The 15,312-nt window shown below is 38.2% G+C and overlaps 1 protein-coding gene across 3 annotated transcripts; it reads right to left on the bottom strand.

Annotated features, from left to right (window-relative positions):
• Positions 1-345: 345 nt before the first annotated feature.
• Positions 346-13,885, bottom strand: LOC112054408 (alkaline phosphatase). Of its 3 annotated transcripts, none has more exons than XM_052886149.1 (10): positions 13,767-13,885; positions 12,263-12,369; positions 8,399-8,601; positions 7,411-7,603; positions 6,577-6,740; positions 5,623-5,836; positions 4,586-4,719; positions 3,544-3,742; positions 1,960-2,190; positions 346-1,381 (listed from the first exon to the last, which is right to left on the bottom strand). In XM_052886149.1, the coding sequence occupies exons 3-10, from the start codon at positions 8,492-8,494 to the stop codon at positions 1,218-1,220; spliced, it is 1,395 nt and encodes a 464-aa protein (XP_052742109.1). In that variant the 5' UTR covers positions 8,495-8,601; positions 12,263-12,369; positions 13,767-13,885; the 3' UTR covers positions 346-1,217. The 3 variants fall into 3 exon arrangements, with proteins under 3 accessions (XP_052742109.1, XP_023949953.2, XP_023949952.2); XM_024094185.2 differs by lacking the exons at positions 12,263-12,369; positions 13,767-13,885 and adding an exon at positions 11,876-12,012 and having other exon boundaries at positions 346-468; positions 1,289-1,381; XM_024094184.2 differs by lacking the exons at positions 12,263-12,369; positions 13,767-13,885 and adding an exon at positions 11,876-12,012.
• Positions 13,886-15,312: the final 1,427 nt, after the last annotated feature.

Here is a 15,312-nt window from a genome sequence, read left to right as displayed (position 1 = left end):
TTTTACATTCGAAATATTTTCAGTTTTATACTTGTTTACATTTTTGATGAAACTTTTGTTTTAATGTAAATGGTTACTTATTAGTGTTGTTGTACTAGACAATAAAGAAGTTAAAAAAAATGTCTTTGGTTATTCTTTACTAGCATAATTTCCAATGGGAATATGGGGATAAAATATAGCCTATATTACTCTCTCATTGATATTGTGGTTTTTCATTGGTGTTAGAACTTTTAAAATTAGTTTAGTTACGTAGTGGTTTTGGTTTAGAAGTGAAAGCGTAACTTTTTAATTTGCTTTTATTATATCCAGTAAGAAAAGGCTTGGGTTTAGAGACAACAAAATCAATTCGTTTTAAAATAGTTTATTTTATAACAAGCAGGGCAACATTGATATATTATTTAATGAGGTAACAAAATCACTGTCCTTTTTTTCTTGTTCTTCTTTCTTGTTTAGCGTAACCTGTTGTACCTAGGACAATTTTTTACATAAATATTTTTAATTTTGCATTTGTATATTTATGAAGGCCAATTATTTGACTGTCCACCACCAAAATATCAAAAATATCCATTTAATTTTTACATAATCTAAGGTTATTTTATATTTACTTTTAAAAATAAATGCAGCCAAGGTATAACTTATTCTATGTACCTCGGCCAGTACTATAATGTATCTAGGACATATAAAGAAGAATACTTTGGGATAAGTATATAAAATATAGATATTTAAGGAACCTATTATGTTCACTAAAATACGCTCTAAATATGAAGGTTTTGGTACATTTAAACAACAAATACCTACAGCAAATCTATACATAAAATATTATGAAAATGTAAATTAATTTGTTAAATAATTAATTATTCAACAGATTCAATTATTTATAATGTATAAATTATGGTTTAACAAATTATAGCCTGGGTACAACAGGTTACTCTATAATAATAAAATCCTGTTCATTCATTATCATTATCATCATATAGTTACTTTTTTTTTATTTTATTAGCTTTAATACATAAATTTGTCTTCTGTTTTAATTATATACTTAAAATATATACTCTTTGGGGTTAATACTCTCATATTAAATATGAAATTTGTGAATGGCATGCATTAAAAAAAATATTAACTAAATCAGTATAACAAAGGATTTACGTTTTGAACAATAATAATCTCTTCATTTTGTACATTAAAATACTAAATAATATCTAAAATTTGTCATACAGTCATAAACTGAATCCTACCAATGTGAGTAGTGTTGTCATATATATGGCAACATTGATTTCTAGGGAATTACCTATACTGTAGGAGCCGATGTTCGCTGCGTAACATATCGCGTGGAACACGTAGTTTTGCTCGTGGACGTTGTGGAATAAATGGGCGTAAGGACCTGAAAATATGAAACTATATTTTCATTTCATTTAAACATTCATCTCCTTAAACTTATCATTCTTGTTCAAGGTTTGTAATTATCTTACGATATACAGAGCACGCTATGATAGAGTTGAAGGGTGTTTGGTAGAGCGCGTAGTCGAGATCTTATTTATTTGTTACAGTGCAAATAATAGGGACGATGACAGTTTTTTTTAATTATTTACTTATTGCAGGGATTTAAAGGGCCAGATTTGCGGCACGGCCACGGATCCCTGTAAACGGCCCATAAGAAATGGCACAAATTACTGACGTCGTTGATTCGCTGATCATTATTTTTGTATGGGCGTTCAAACAAAATTACAAATTATCTTTATTTTTGTGCGTGTGCTTATAGTTCGTATATTGAAAAATGTCACGTTTGATGTAAGGAAGCTAAAAATGTATGAATTTAGATCCAATTACTATAAAAAAAAAATTACTTTTTTTTATAGTCATATAGAGTTGTTTTTTACATATTAAAATCAATATATTCAAGCCTAGTCATCATCCCCATTCTTCCTATATCATCTATTAAAAAAGATTGTATTGACTCACCCCTAGCATATATTGCAACATCAACACCCCCATGGATATTCTCATCAAGGGGTATAGCTGACACCTGTTCGTACTTAAAGCTCTCTGTATCGACCTTATTAGGGTCTTTCCTCACTATATGGCCGCCGGTCGCGTTGGTTTCTATGGAATATTGGAAGGAGCCTGGCCCGCCGGTACCGTAGGACAAGATTGTGTAGTTCAAATTGTCGTACTTAGACGGACCTGTGGTTCCTGTAAATATATATTTTTTAGAGAGAAAGAAGGAAAGAAAATACGTTTATACATTTTAGTGTCACAAACAGTACTTACGTCCTATCTATATTAATATACTAGCTGACGCCGCGCGGTTTCACCCGCGTGGTTCCCGTTCCCGTAGGAATAGGGGGATAATAAATAGCCTATAGCCTTCCTCGATAAATGGGCTATCTAACACTGAAAGAATTTTTCAAATCGGACAAGTAGTTCCTGAGATTAGCGCGTTCAATCAAACAAACAAACAAACAAACTCTTCAGCTTTATTATATTAGTATAGATAAAGCTGCAGAGTTTGTTTATTTGTTTGTTTGGTTGAACGCGCTAATCTCAGGAACTACTGGTCCGATTTGAAAAATTCTTACAGTCTTATATAGCCCATTTAACAAAGAAGGCTATAGGCTTTTATTCTATTTTATCCTCGTATTCCTACGGGAATGGGAACCACGCGGGTGAAACCGCGCGGCGTCCACTAGTTTTCAAATATAACCTGCTTGAAGACCTTGACATCGCTAGCTAGTGGAACAAGTTCTATGTGAGGGCGGTTGCTTTAATAGGATCATACTAAATTTAGCTGTGCAGGGATAACAACACTAGCAAAGAAGGGCAATGTTAACTAGTTTTAAAGGAAATCAATCAAATCAAAATCAAAATCAAGTAGGCTCAGTTTACAAGCACTTTTGACACGTCAGTTGACTATTTGTAAAGATTCTACCACCGGTTCGGAAGGCAGGTTCTGCTGAGAAGATACCGGCAAGAAACTCAACAGTTGCTCTTTTGAAATGAAAAAGTCATACAGTATTATAATTTACAATTGATAACAATTACTGTTTACATTTCTTATAGTTTTACTTCCTGTGTGAAGGTGGAAGCTGATCCAACGGTCTCCAAGCATCTTTAATTCCTTAACGTACACATATCACAGGTTCCAGGTTCTGCTCGGAGTCTGCCACAGGATGAACCTCTAGGCCTAAGATGCACGCTCATTCGTCCCAAGGCAAGGAAAGAGAGCGATATTGCCGGGTCGACGCTATTGGACGCGACAAAAATGTCGTAGGTCGCACGTTATGTATTCTGGTATCCGCACGGTGAATCCATGGAATGCTACGAATTTCCTCTCTTAATCAAATTGAGAAACTCAATAGCTCAACGGTAAAGCGGACGGTGGATTGGATCGAGGGGTGGTGGTTCGATCCCCGCCCCGTTGGAATATTGTCGTACCCACTCCCTAATAGCCTTTTCCGACTGGCTAAAGGGGAATGGTCATATTAAAAAAATTATTAAGCAAATATTCTTTAAAAAAAAAAGGTAAATAAATAAAATTTGCCTCACCAAAAATGCTGATCCCTCGGTCCGGATAGCCGTTGATCTGCAAAGAGTGCGCGTGATCACTTGTCACCACGATGAGCGTGTCCTTCTCGTCTGTCATCTTGACAGCAAGTTTGACAGCTTCTTCCATGGCCGACGACTCGTTGATCGCGACCTTGGCTCGCCCGCGGTGGTGAGCCATGTCTATGTTGCCACCTTCTACCTTAAAAAGCATCAAGGATTTAATGAGAAACGTATTTTTTTTTTAATATAGAGTAACAGTGGTGATGGACGAAATTTTGATGAAAGGAAATTCATACAGCCTGATACAAATTCCAGTTTCTTATACTATATTTAGATACAGTACAACAATGAATCTGCATGGATTTTTAGAGGTAACCCAGCGGGAATCAGGTTGCATGAACTTTTCGCTGCTGTAGAGTAATGCCATATTGGCACTAGTGGTGGCCACTAGTGGTGCAAATGCATTGAAATGCGCGCCCACATCTTTATAGATTTCCTAAATTTTATTTTTTAATTGATTTACATAAATTGTAATTTTTAGCGTCCAAGCAGGTTTAAGATGGCGCCAAGGGATAACAAGATAATTTTGTGTACATCTTTCTCTTCCATCCCATAACAACGAAAGAGAGAAATATAGACAAAATTGTTTCATTATCTCTTGGTGTGAATTTTATATTCACTCAAAGTTGTTGCCAAGGGGATACAGAGGGTCATTGAAATAAGATAGGTAAATGCAAAGCAACGACGGCCTCGGTGGCGCAGTGGTATGCGCGGTGCATTTACATGACGGAGGTCCTGGGTTCGATCTCCGGCTGGGCTGATTGAGGTTTTCTTAATTGGTTCAGGTCTGGCGTACGACGTACCGCCAAGCGACTTAGCGTTCCGGTACGATATCATGTAGAAACCGAAAGGGGTGCGGATTTTCATCCTCCCCCTAACAAGTTAGCCCGCTTAGATTTTATAGCTTAGATTGCATCATCACTTACCATCAGGTGAGATTGTAGTGAAGGGCTAACTTGTAAATAATTAAAAAAAAACAAACCATAAGGAAGAATCCTTTAGAGTTCCGCTGCAGCACTTTGACAGCTGCTTCAACCATGTCGCTGATGGAAGGCATGCCGTCTGGTCCTTTATCTCTCTCACTCTCGTAGCGTAAATGCTCATTGGCAAATATACCTGAAGACAATATTTCTTTTAAAGTTAGGTATTAAAGTTATTCTCACCATTTCAATACGCATGAATAATATTCAACCAAAATCACGCTCTAACTTTTTTAAAAGATTATTTTCCACATCCTATAAATATGCACAATATTCGGAGTATTTCCTTCCAATTACCCCAAAAGGCTGTCAGGATAGAGTTTCCAGCACGTTGCGTTAGATTCAGTTGATTGTCGCGCCAGGCGTCATTATCATAAGTAATGAACCGTTAACATGGACGAAACTGCGCAAAGTTTACAACACCGACACAACGTCGCCTGTCTATCGATCTTTTACCGGATATACTTTGGAGAGTGTGCACACAAACTGTACAATCTAGTTCTTCTATCCCCAATCTTCCAAAAGGCAGCGAGTCACCGTGAATTACATCCTTTTGTTGACTTCCTGATTCCAAAACCCGCACGAAATGTTTTGCATCAACGTTTCTAATAAGAACTGCTAAAATGTGGAATGTCCTTCCGCCTTTGTGTTTCCTGACACGTATAATTTGAACACCTTCAAGGAAAGAAAAATAGGCACTTCTAGACAAGCGCGTTTTGTCTTACACCTCATCATTGCTTGCCATGAGGCATGATTTTAGTCAAGTCGAATAGCGGGCGGGGAGCGAACCTATGACTCGGCGTGAATCCGGCCTCTTTATTCTGGGGCTATTGAGACATCACCTCATTACATTAATGCCAAGACCATCAGGCTAAAACACCCTTCCGAAACGGGCCTCTAAGCTGAGGTCCGAGTCTCAGAGACGCCATCAGAGAGTCGTTTCGCCTATCTCATCAGCTTCTGTCTTCAAACCCCATCAGGTGATGCCCCGGTGACGCTGCTGAGGTCCCATTACATTAATAGAATTAAAAGAACTCACCAAGAAGATAATCCGTCTTATTGACATTAAATTTTTTCAGTTCTCTGTTATTTGACACGATGCTATACTTCAGTCCTCTCCTCTGTTTGTCCGCCTTGTACTCTTTGATCAGGTTTCTGCCGTCACTTCTGGAGCAAGCCCAAGAACTGATGGGGTCGGAGGGAGTCCCCGTACAGTTCGACATCAGGCCTTGTCTGCCACCACCCATGATCACCTGCCATAAAAAGGACCATTTTATGCCTTTTCGCCAGGTGAGATCCCAGGCAAGATAGCCCTTGACTTTTATGTCATGACAAGATAGCCTTTGGTTGCGAGCTCACCTGACAATAAGTGACGATGCAATCTAAGATGGAAGCGAAGCCTGATTTGGAAGTGATACACGTTTATCGGGTTTATTTGTACATCACAGTAACCCTGCTTCCATCTTAGATTACATCGTCACTTATCATCAAGTGAGATTGCAACTTACTTGGAAGAAGTAGAAGTTTATTTTATTCATACCTCTGAAGGTTTCGCCGTCTTTGTCGGTAGGGTGGTAACTAGCCACGGCTGATGCCTAACTGACATGAACTGAGCCTATTTAGAAAATTATGTACCTAATCTTAAACTGACTAGGGTTAGAAATCGAACCCAGGACCTCTGTTGAGAATCACAACACTACCATCTGCGTCAGAGAGCTCGTCAAATCGATCCTTTGTAAGAATTCTGATCTTAGATTCTAGTTTAACATGGTTTTCGCCCAAATTAGGTTTTTTTGAAGAGTATTTTAAATTATCTTTTAAATATGACCAATATTCCAATTTCCCTCCAAATAGTTGGGAACGACTGTATTAGGAGTTGATACGACAATAGTACGATGGGGATCGAACTACCACCCTCGGTGATGATTTCGACTGCTTTACCGTTGAGCTACTGAGGCTCTTACTCAAAGGAGGGAATAATAGTTTTCCTTACGTTGAGGTCTCTCCCGGGCCAGTCCTCCACTAGTTGTCTCGCGATGTCCTTGCACTTTTCAGTTCCCGTGGGCATATCACTGTCGCATTCCCACGTTCGTGCGGCGCTGTGGGCGTACACTGGTCCTGGAGTCGCGTGAGTCACGCGCATTGTGGTCACAAAACCTGGAAGTGGATATTAAAAATAGGAGAAAAACGTGTGTGAATCGGGACTCTCGACAGAAGTGATAAAAACCTGCTGTCCTTTGTGTGAGAGAAAGAGAAGCCACACTGGCGCCGTAACGCGTTACGTGACGAAGCGTCTTATTCTCCCATAATAAGTTATCACTTTAAAATGTATCTCGTTTGTCCAGTGGATCTGGAGTTATCCTACGTGGATCGGGTTTATATAGAGGGTATTCGTATATAATAGGCCAGGATATTGAACTTTTCTTTCTTTCAACAAATTCTCAATATTCTGAGTCCGTAGTTGGGAGACGACGTCGGCTGTCGGTACGGTTCATCGGCTGTGGTATCAACATCACGGTTATTATCAGATGTTTATGATAATGTCCTTATTGTCTGAACTCTGTCTAACAAGTTAGGCCTTGACCGCGAGATCATCTGATGTCATGTGCCAATGCAGACTTTGATGGAAGCGGGCTTACTATGAAGAAGTTTATTCTTCATACCTTTGATGGCTACTACGTACTAGTATCGTACCAGAGCTGAGCTAATTAGAAAGTACAAAATTCGAATGTGGCACGAAATCGACCTCAGGGCAGGTTTTGTTTAGGTCCGTAGTACTGCTAATTGCGTCAAGTGTCTCCACACTAGATAACCTGTATCGTATTACCAGCACTCTTCCCAGCCCTCAGAGCCAAAGCCGCCAATGAGTCCAGCTGCGCTTTAGGGTTAAGGGACGCCTTGCAGTCCTTGTGCTTCGCGCTGGAGTCCACGCCAACCGTGTTCTGGTTGACCTTGACCCCGCACAGCAGCGCTGTGGCTGTGCTGGCGGAATCCGGTACCATCTTGTCGGCTGAATATGTCTGGAGGAAGGAAAATACACTAAAAGTTTGTGGTTTCAGTTGCTGAGTCGCCATCCCAACATTTTGGGATATCATAATCGGTTCTTCGGACCATGTACCATGCCTATTACCAGTTAAACTTAGTGACAACTCTTGGATTGTAACGGTAACTTCTGTCCTACGGATGTTGTAATTTCTAATTTGATAACCCAACAATATCTACTACTAGTAATCGACTATCTATCTATCGCCCTCCGAGTTCTTACAAATTTTAATTACTCCTTTGTTAGTGACACCTTCTATCGGAGATTATTTAGTAATTGGCTGATTTAGCTTTGTTAATTGTTGCCCGAAACAGAGATCTGTGGCGCTAACATGCGATCGACGATATAATCTCATGAAGAGAAATAAACAAAATTTAACCAATGGTGGCGCAACCGAAACCCGTGCTACCTCTTTCATTGCGTTTGTACGAAAGAGATGGAACTGGGACTTTGACTATTTATACTAGACTGGGACAACTCCGACGCCATTGGACGAAATGTCGTCTATGTTTCTCTTCACTGGTCACATGTTAGCTGCAGTGGTATTCATCTTGAACCATTGCTAAATTCATAAGCCAAGATGTAGGTGACGACCATTGCCCATTTTATGCATAACTAGCTGGAGCAGGTTAATTGGTCAGGTATTTGTGCTTCCGCCTTTGAAATTTAAATTAGCACTCCTCAAATGTTGTCACTCTAGGCACAGAATACATAATCAATCATTAAATTATCCTAAACCTGTCATAGTCTAAAAAGCGCAGAGGGAATATACCTTTAAGAGTCCCACATGCGGGAACATCTCATATGCCAGCCTATGGGATTCTCCTCCCTTGTAAATCCTAGTGGCCGTCACAGTGTTGGGTCCCATGCCATCTCCTATGAACAGGATAACGTTTTTCGCAACACCCACGTTCCATTTTACGTTCAATGCTTCCTCCAGTTCGTCTACAGCTAATTTAGTCCAATAGTCTGCATCTGAAATAAAATGATTCATTAACAAGAAATATTGTATCAGGATGTTATTTTCTTCGTAGATAATTTTTACGAACTCTTTGGCTCAGTTGGTACTGCTGCTCTTGTTAAAAAGATCCTGGGTTCATTTTTTAGTTCATTTTACGAGTAGAACCTTATCTATACTAATATTAAAAATCTGAAGAGTTTGTTTGTTTGTTTGATTGAACGCGCTAATCTCAGGAACTACTAGTCCGATTGGAAAAATTCTTTCAGTGATAGATAGCCCATTTATCGAGGAAGGCTATAGGCTATATATTATTCCCGGATTCCTACGGAAACGGGAACCACGCGGGTGAAACCACGCGGAGTCATCTAGTATTTTCTAAATTCGCTCAGCTTTGGCTAGTTACCACTCTACCCAGTGGCGTGCGTTTCATAGATGCAAAATGCATGCGCTTCCCTGGAGACGTTACAAACCTGAACCTACTGAAGAAGGAGTTTTCCATTTTGTACCATGTATCATGCCTGCACTAGTTAACCCCTTGTGGATGCCTCTAGCTCTAACGGCAAAGACGTATTGCAAGCGATTTAGTTTTCCGGTACAGTGCCACGTAGAAGCCGTCAGAGATATGGTCAGAATAAACTTGTGCCTTTTCTAAATAAGCCCGCTTCCATCTTAGACTCGTCATCGAATAATAATAACAAAATAATACCTAATAATTTTGATGTACACTAAGGCAGCAAGAATAAGGCAAGCTGCAAAAACAATTTAATAATGGAAGGTTTTCTTTATTGCAAGGTATTAACATTGGTAAATACCTACCATGTTTACACAATTGCGAAGTGTGGATAATAAATGATAATACCTATTATTTGGGCCGAGGCTGCATTATTAAGGCTGTTACGCCTACAATATCACATAATATGTTGATGGTACCCTTTTTTTAGGTTAGTTACTAGTAAAAGGTGTGACCTTCGAAAATCTAACGATTTGACAGTAACGGAATGGAATGGGATGGTTCCAAAGTTACAAAAGAAAACACTTATATTTCAGTATCCGAACCATAAGCCACAAGCGTTGTTAATTTGTTACTTATTTGGAAGGAAATAATCGCTAATATTTTCTGACAATTCCAGTAAGCCGAAGTAAACAAAATCGCCTTTAAAGTCTTCAGTTTTTTTTTGCCACCACTGAAAAGGAAAAAGGTATAACCATTTATATTTCCTATCACCTATATTAGAAAATCTAATCGGTCCCCATGACGCTTTAGTAACTGTAAATTTAGCATCCCGGGCTCCCCTACTATTAGTCCGAACTACTTTTATTAGAGTTCTATGAGTACAACAATTCTGAAGTACAGAACCAAAAAACCCTAGAAACTGAACGTTGTAATTGAAAATGTCAGTTACAATAAAAATATTCTGATCAAGTCTGTATAAAGCCGGATTTACATTTGTCTGACGTGTCGTGTCCTGATGCATCAGAACAGAATCTACATTTTGTGTGCGGCACATCAGAAGCGATCACGACACGACATGACACAACACGTATAAGTGTAAACCAAGGAACATAACTCAGGAGGTGTAAACGTTGTCATATAAATGCATGATACCGATTTTGTTCAGTGTGCCTAATGGGAGTTTTCAATATTTTCCTATTGTTACTATCACGTTGACGTAAACACAAATTTATATGGAATTGAAACAGTTGTGTAGTAGTGTCACTAGATGTTTCAATTCCTTAGAAATTCGCGTTTATGTTACGTGACAGTAACAGTATCAAACTGCCACTAGGCCCCCTAATGCGTCACGACACGACACGTCAGACAAATATAAATCCGGCTTTATGTAACTCTACTTGTTCGTTATCTGGACGGCTCTATCAATGTACTATACGTAGGTACTTCAGTTATAAAACAAATTATTGTTCTATACCAGTTTTGTTAAGTTTCTTTTTATCTAATACAGTATTATTATACAGTAAATTGGTGAATATTAAAATTAATACTCTTTGTAGTTGACTAGCTTTAGCAATTACTTGTCAACTACTGTTGCCTCGCGATTCCACTTGCCAGACTAGACTTGAGCTAATTAAAAACTCGCCCGTTCTAAATCTCTTTATTCCGGCCCTGTCACAAAATACGCGGCTGTCTACTAACTAAAAATTTGTTTGTCCATCTTTGTACGGCGATCGGTTATCGATATCTCACTTTCGCTTTCATTTAACGTCTATAGATGAAATTATAAACTGACCCGAGGATGACATGGAATCGTACCCAGGACCTCTCGCGGTCTTTTTCTTTATAAGTCTTAACTATACTACGGGAGCTTGTACTAATTGAAATGGGTTTTTTTCAATCGTCAATTAACGTTTTTTTGTTTTAACTTTAATTTTTAATAGTTAGTTTTTTTCAGTATATTTGTTGATAAGATATTATAAGGTCCAGTCCGGTCAGAATTGTGATTATTTCAGGGTCCGTGATATTTATAAATTCATACTTTTATAATATTTGCACATTTAGCGATTTATCTACTCATAGTGCGATTTAGGTATCTTCTGCCCACTACCTAATTCGTTCATATCCTGTGGCGTGCATAAAGTATTTAACTAGGGTATGCACTAAAAGTTAAAATTGGAAAATTCCTTGTACTATGTATTCTGTGGTCCGACATATGTTTGTATTGAGTCCTTAGGGTATGCAATGCATTTTGCATGTATGAAATGCACGCCACTGTTCATATCCATTGTCTGTGTTCGTGGTTTATCAATAGTAAATTATCATATCACATAATTTAGCTACATAATGTTTCATTTTTATTTGCTAATGTTTATCAAGCTTAGGCGTGAAAATGTAGAGAGGAGAAATCTAGAATCACTAGATCCGATCCGATTTAAAATTTCAATATTTTGTATTACATTATCATTAAGATACTTAATTAACTTCGATTGATATTAATGATTATAATGATGGCGAATAACGGCATTATTTTTTTCTGGGTATTGAGTGTTAAAACCAGATTATTTAAATTAATCTAGCCGGAAATCGAATCTGATACATCCGCGGTATAATACCACAACGCACTATGTCTGGGAGGATTTAAAATTTAATCCTATTTACAAAAGTACGATCGTGCATATCACAATATCATCTCAACTGGAAGTTTCGTTTATTCGCACGTGGAAAATTATTCTTTCACTTGCCGTTTAAGAATACCTACGATAAAAAAACAAAAAATTAAACCAATCAACACATTGCACAAGTAGGAGTAAGCATTTTATAGTTACACAAATTACCTTTTCGTAAAGAACATCGCATCGGCACAATAAAACAAAGCACGACCAATACTACCACTCCGCTTCTATGCATTTTGACAACTGACAGTTGTAGCTCATTATTCAACCGAAACAAAATAATCGGCATTGCCAACTCCCATTTTCCTAATTCCCCACAAAGCGAAATCTATACTTACTTACTTATATTATAAAGCTGAAGAGTTTGTTTTCTTGTTTGTTTGATTAAACCCGCTAATCTGAGGAACTACTGGTCCGATTTGAAAAATTCTTTTAGTGTTAGATAGCCCATTTATCGAAGAAGGCTATGTATTATCCCCGTATTCATACGGGAACGGGAACCATGCGGGTAAAACCGCGCGGCGTCAGCTAGTTAGAAATAAAATGCACCTTATCTTCATCATCATTATTATCAGCCGATAGATGTCCTCTGTTGGACATACTCTTGCATGGACTTCCAAGAACAACAGCCGCCAGCATCAAGAGGCACCCTGCAACTAATGTTATACATATAAATAATGTACCTATGAGGTTGTTATTTATTATTTAGGCCTTTTAATTATCCTAATTGCCATACCTATTTACAATCACCCTGATTTTATTGAGTATTTTTTAGGTATATAGATAGATGTAACATTTTTTAAATGCACACCACATAGGGTAGAGGTCCAAAATTTTCAAAAGAGTTGAAATTTCCCGCAATTTGAGGAATTCCCCACAAATTGGCAACGCTGTTCTTGTTAGATGACAAATTCGAAATTTGAAATCGTCAACTACGCAACAATGGAACGTTGTCAGAGCTGTCAATGTCATTGAACTGCGAGCGTCCTTAATGCGCTGACCTTCATTTATTATAGTACCATTGTCATATTTGTATTTTGTAACGGTCGCATCCCAATACTGGGTCTTAGGCATGTGTCTCGCACATGTTGCAATAGGCTAGTTGACACTTTTTTTAAAGGGTCTTAAATTGATCATTATCGTTCTACTAGATAGAAAAAAATTATCATATTTTTTTAAGACGTTATTACTTATTACATGAAACTTTAAATTTTTAAATATTAATTTGACAATACGAGCCAAAACGCTGTCGGCCATGATGATCTATATTTCAACTGTTTCCTGACGTCACTTTATCTAATCCTTTACCAAACGGAGCGTTTGCATAATTTGACGTGTATTACATCAAATAACATTGTGACGTCACAAAATAGCTGTCGTCCATTTTGAGACGTTACAGTTTTTGAAGTTGGGAAAATTTAATTTTTAAATTAACTGTTATTAATTGATATCGATATATTTGGGACCCATATTCCATGAATTCTACGACGTGTTTATATTTGACATGAGTCAACTACCCCATTGGAGATTTTGTTTACATTTTTTTATAGTATAGGTATATTTACTAAAACAGTGAGAGATATTTAGTTTTCACTGGTAAATCTATATTTAAACTAATATTATAAAGTGGTTAAGATTGCGAGGTGGTAGGGGTAATCTCTACTGAAACGATTTTGAAAATTCTTATGCCAATAGAAAATTTGTGAGTGTCATCAGCATCATCATCATTACCAACCCATATTCAGCTCACTGCTGAGATCAAGTCTCCTCTCGGAATGCGCAGGGTTAGGTCAATAGTCCACCACGCTGGCCCAATGCGGATTGGTGACTTCACACACGCAGATAATTAAGAAAATTCTCTGGTATGCAGGTTTCCTCACGATATTTTCCTTCACCGTTTGAGATTACCTAGTCATAACTCCACTGATAAGCACATAATGCCAAGACAAATTCATGCGAAGTATTTTCAGTTTAGTAAAATTTCTACTTTAGAATTTAAACTATCGTGAGTGTTATTCATATTAAATGATTATGAAACACGGCTAAAACTCACGTGATATTACGTCGGAGTATGCCCGACTAGTTTCGAACCCATACGGGGCCCTTAGTCATGAGCTGGTTCTTGCATCGCGGCACGATCCAAACTGCGAAGCGGCTGCGCGACGCGCTGCTGCACTCATTGCGCGCGCGGAGAGGGGTTGAGTGATTGATTGATGAAAATTTCTACTCATAATTATCTGCTCCATTTACTGATTTTTATTTCGTTCGTTCTCGTTAGTTTCTATAGAAGACTAGCGACAAAAACGACTGAACCGCAGTATAACTACTGTGACTGAACACTTTCCCCGAACCGCCCGACGTTTTTAACGACTGTAAATATCGCTCTTGAACGATATATTGGCAATAATGTCTGGAGAAACGGTCGCTTCAGCGTTGGTAGAGATACGTGCCTAACGACTATTCGAGCGTGACGTACTCAATTTTAAGCGATACAAGCATACCTATACACAAGGCTCTAGCAATACGGTTCCTTGAAGTCTTTAATGTATTCGAATACTGTTCTTCCTTCATATATTTATTCATAATAGACAGAACCCTTGATTGGCTGTTTTGCTTTGGATTATGCAAACAATGGAATTTAAGATGGGAACCCAAAATATGACTGCCTTTGCAGGCAAAGCGGAAAATAAAAGTTTATCTAAAGAATATGGCAATCGAGTAACATTATGTGGAAATTATGATATTCTAGAAGAAACCGTCTGAAGATAATAACTGTCGCTAATTTCTTATAGATAGTTATACCTACGTGTTTATGACTAAAATGCGGATACATAGGCATGGTGTCAGAAAGGTTTTTATCCAGGCGCTACCTGGCATAAGGAGGAATTCCCTAAAAAAAACTTGAGAGGTACCCGGATAGAACGAAGTTCGCTATCGCAATCGAATTCGCTATCGCAATCGCAATCGCTATAGCTATCATCGCTACCCTTGGAGCTCACCTTCAGGTCTGTCTTCAGGTCACGGCTTACAACTATAGCAAAAACATTACCCTCCTTACGTAGTCGGGTAAAAAGAGTCGGTTCAATTTTTGGTCTTAATTTTTTCCGTGTAGCCCTCTTTCGCAACGCGCGATAAGGAACTTCGTTCCAAAAATAAAGTATGTAAGTATAAAAACATAACCTCGCTTTGGCAATCGGGTAATAATATGGAGTAGTAAACAGTAACGATGGTGTACCAATAGAAATATATTATCATGATCGGCTTGTTGGAGGCGATCGATGGCGCGCGCCCCTCTGCGCAGGATCGCAGCCTCCTCTTAATGGGAAGCTCTATGGGAAAGCATGGGACAACGTGATGACATCATCGTCATTTGACGGCTGAGTGAGGCAACGGTGGTGACCCAGTCTTCTGCATCCGAGTATTCGATGCCTAGAATCAGATAAATGTTTGTGTAATTTATTTGGATATTTTCTTGTGTCTGGGTGTTTATCTGTATTGTAAGTGTTTAAGTATATTATGTTTATTTAGCAGGTACGAATATCATAGAATCGATAACAGAAACTACACTTATTTTGCTACTAGATTGTAACGTGTAATCG

Source organism: Bicyclus anynana, chromosome 16 (genome assembly GCF_947172395.1).
Source record: "Bicyclus anynana chromosome 16, ilBicAnyn1.1, whole genome shotgun sequence".
Taxonomy (NCBI): Eukaryota; Metazoa; Arthropoda; class Insecta; order Lepidoptera; family Nymphalidae; genus Bicyclus; species Bicyclus anynana.
The sequence above is the reverse complement of the archived record's forward strand: the minus strand, read 5'-3'. Positions and strand labels throughout refer to the sequence as shown.

Bases quoted from the DNA above. Each gene is read 5' to 3' on its own strand.
- LOC112054408 (XM_024094184.2), bottom strand. From the start codon at position 12,002: ATGCCGATTATTTTGTTTCGGTTGAATAATGAGCTACAACTGTCAGTT. The intron at 5,837-6,576 runs GTAAGGAAAACT...TTTTTATGGCAG, and splicing joins GGCCCGGGAGAGACCTCAAC to GTGATCATGGGTGGTGGCAG. The intron at 1,382-1,959 runs GTGAGTCAATAC...TCATATTTTCAG, and splicing joins TGTTGCAATATATGCTAGGG to GTCCTTACGCCCATTTATTC.